Source organism: Ornithodoros turicata, chromosome 3, assembly GCF_037126465.1.
Source record: "Ornithodoros turicata isolate Travis chromosome 3, ASM3712646v1, whole genome shotgun sequence".
Classification (NCBI taxonomy): domain Eukaryota; kingdom Metazoa; phylum Arthropoda; class Arachnida; order Ixodida; family Argasidae; genus Ornithodoros; species Ornithodoros turicata.
Genome location: NC_088203.1, coordinates 31,526,586 through 31,529,595, shown reverse-complemented (window position 1 = coordinate 31,529,595; position 3,010 = coordinate 31,526,586). Strand labels below are relative to the sequence as shown.

Sequence of the window (3,010 nt, the reverse complement as noted above, 5' to 3'; positions counted from 1 at the left end):
CGGCAGTCCACTTAGTGTAGTCTCCATGAGGCGTTGGAAGACGGCAAGAGCTGCAGCGACACCAAATGGGGGCCGCTTCCCTTTATATAGTCCTTTAGTTGTGATTACGGTGAGCACTTCTGCTGTAGCAGGAGTCACACGTAGTTGCTGGTTGGCTTGTGCCAAGTCAAGGGTACTGAACGTGGTACCACCTTGTAAAGTACTCGGGATTTTCTCTGTCGTAGGTAGAGGGTAGGCTGCTTTCCTTGTTGCTACGTTCACTGTGCTGCTGTAGTCACCACAAGGACGGAGGCTTCCATTTTTCTCGCGGACCCATACCAAGGGTGTTGCCCACTCACAGTGTTGTACAGGCTCCCAGATCCCTTGCTCAACCTGATTGTCAATGTGAGCTTGCACCGCAGAGCGGATGGCAAAATGTACGGGCCGTGCTTTCATTTCGAGGTGCACTGGTGCCCCAGCATGACCTGTAACGTCATCAGAAAAAACATGCTGGTACTGCTCAAGGAGCTGTGTACAGTCAGCACTGTGCATTGTGTGATGGACATGCCTGACCTGAATCCCTAGAGCCTGAAACCAATTGCGTCCAAGTAGGCTGCAACCTGGTCCTTCAACCACAAGCAACGGCAGCTGGCACGATTTGTACTTGTGCTGGACAGTACTGTCGCAGTTCCTAGCACTTCGAGTACCTGTCCCGAACACGTGCGTGGGTGGATGTCCTCCTTGCACACTTGGGGTGCCTTCGTGGGCCACACAGCACAAAAAGTGCCGCGGCTGATCATGGTACAAGCAGCACCTGAGTCCACTTCGAATATCACTGGTGTACTGTTTAAAGAGATGGACACTGTGATCTTGGGCGCAGTGTTCCCACTTGCCAGGGCATGAAGAGATGACACCTGGTGTTCGACAATGGTAGACTGTTGTTCTTGTGACGTGTCCGCAGTTATGCTGCGCTGGTACCCCTTCTTAGTGGCCTTCTTCTTCGAAATGCAGGCTTTTTCCAGATGACTTCGCTTGTGGCAGTAATGGCACGTTGCTGTGCTGAACTTGCAGGTTTTAGGGCTGTGTTGTCCCTCACAGCGCCAACAGCGTTGTCCCGTATTTGCATTCGTCTTCCGTTCCGCCTTTCCATGGTTGGTGGTAGCCTTGTTCACCTCCGAATGATAGGTCTTCATCTTTTGCTGATGATAGACGGCACTCTCTGCGCATACTGCTAGGCAGTGACGGGCAAAGTACCTCAAAATTATACTTAAAGTACAGTACCAAGTACCTGGCGTCATTAGTACTTCAAGTAAAGTACAAAGTACCCAATTCCAAATGTACTTCAAGTAAAGTACAAAGTACTAGGCAAAGTACTTCAAGTACTCATCAAGTACATTGCCAATTTAATTTGTATCACTTTGCATTTCACTGTTTAGTATCTGTGTCTTGCCCTTTTGTCACTTGACAAACGCTCTGAAGCCATAAAGTCCTAGGTTAAGTGCTAACCCGTGAATATGAGCTTCATCAGATGTCATAATTTGCACTAACGTGTAGAGAGGTAATCAGTCAGCTGTGCTGTGATTATGCAAAATAGTATTATGTCCTGACTGATCCAAGATCACCCGCCAAGTGTGGCGCTTGTGGCCGCCTCATCCAACGTGCCATCTCATCCACCGTGCGATGTCATCCATCGTGTCGTTTTGTCCATCGAGCTGCCTCGTCCATTTTGAGCTGATTAGACGACATGCCAGGTCATCACCGTGCCACCTCATTCACCGTGCAAGGTCATCCACAGACCTTCGCACCTCAGCCACCATGCCAAGTCATCCATCGGGTTTGGTCAACTTACAAGCTTGCTTTTGTTTCTTGTTCTCGTGAGGTCAGTGACCGTTAGCTCCGTTGACGAACACTTGCCATGAAGAACAGCACCAAAACATTCGTCATAATTCTCTTTATTCTGTAAATAATATTTTGGGCTGTGAAAATAATGGCCAGTCCCTGAGCAGGGTAATAAACAGTGCATACGATGAATGAACGGGTACAGTATGCACCTGAAGTTGCAACATTGAAACTATGCAACGTTGTACTTGGAATGCAGATCTGTAGCACGTAGTGTTGCTGCGACCCACTGCTGCGCCAGACGAACTCCCCCAATTGCACAACTTGGTCTGTGGAAGCCGACATTGAGCACTACCTATTATCCTGCAACCGGTACCTCTCACAAAGACTCATCCTCCAATGCCACCACTTGCGACAACTTGGCTACCCTAACGTCCAGCCTGCTCGGCACGGTCCTGCACAACCAGGGGGCGGTTACGACTACCCTCCTTACCCTCTTGAGCTTTTTTCGTGCCACCGGCCTCTCTGCCAGCCTCTAAGGCCCCTTTTGTGTGTGTGTTTTCTTTTCTTTTTTTCTTTTTATTGAAGGAATAGCAAGTCGGCCTACGCCTGACTAACCTTTCCTCCCTTTCTTTTTTTTTTTCAAGAAACATATCCCTCCCCCCCCCCCCCCCCCCCCCACTGCTGTGTCGGCAACAACAACAACTAAATTACATTTCTGTTGCTTGAGAATCGCTGTTCCAACCGATATTTTGCGCTGCTGCGGAGCTGAACCCGAACCGAACTGAAAAAGAAAAAGAAAAAAAAAACTGTTCCGATCCCTGGCCTCAAATGAACGCGCTGTGGGGGGGGGGGGGGGGGAATATAGGTTTATTGCAAAACAAAACAAAAAACACGAAAGAGGGGAAAGGTTAGCCTGGCTCCAGCAGCCGACTTGCTATTCCCGCTTACAAAAAGAAAAAGGGAGAAAAGGAAATATAAAGAGAAAGAAGAAAAAAGAAAGACAAATCGGAAAGAGCGAAAGAAGAGGCGCAGTCACAGGCTCAGTGCGAGCCCTGTGTCGGTAAGGAAGCGTACGAGTTCCCTTCCGACGCGCCACTGAATGGGTCGTTGCAGAGGGCCCAGTAGCGTTGCCAGCGTGACCTCCCTGAGCCCTAGGGCAGCTAGCCGCTCCATCAGAGTGGCACGGGGA

General features: G+C 49.6%; 1 protein-coding gene across 1 annotated transcript; it reads right to left on the bottom strand.

Annotated features, from left to right (window-relative positions):
• Positions 1-560: 560 nt before the first annotated feature.
• Positions 561-1,172, bottom strand: LOC135389262 (uncharacterized). The gene has a single exon (XM_064619327.1). It carries the CDS (start codon positions 1,170-1,172, stop codon positions 561-563), a length of 612 nt encoding a protein of 203 aa, XP_064475397.1.
• Positions 1,173-3,010: the final 1,838 nt, after the last annotated feature.

Coding starts and splice junctions, on each gene's coding strand:
- LOC135389262 (XM_064619327.1), bottom strand. CDS start 1,172: ATGAAGACCTATCATTCGGAGGTGAACAAGGCTACCACCAACCATGGA.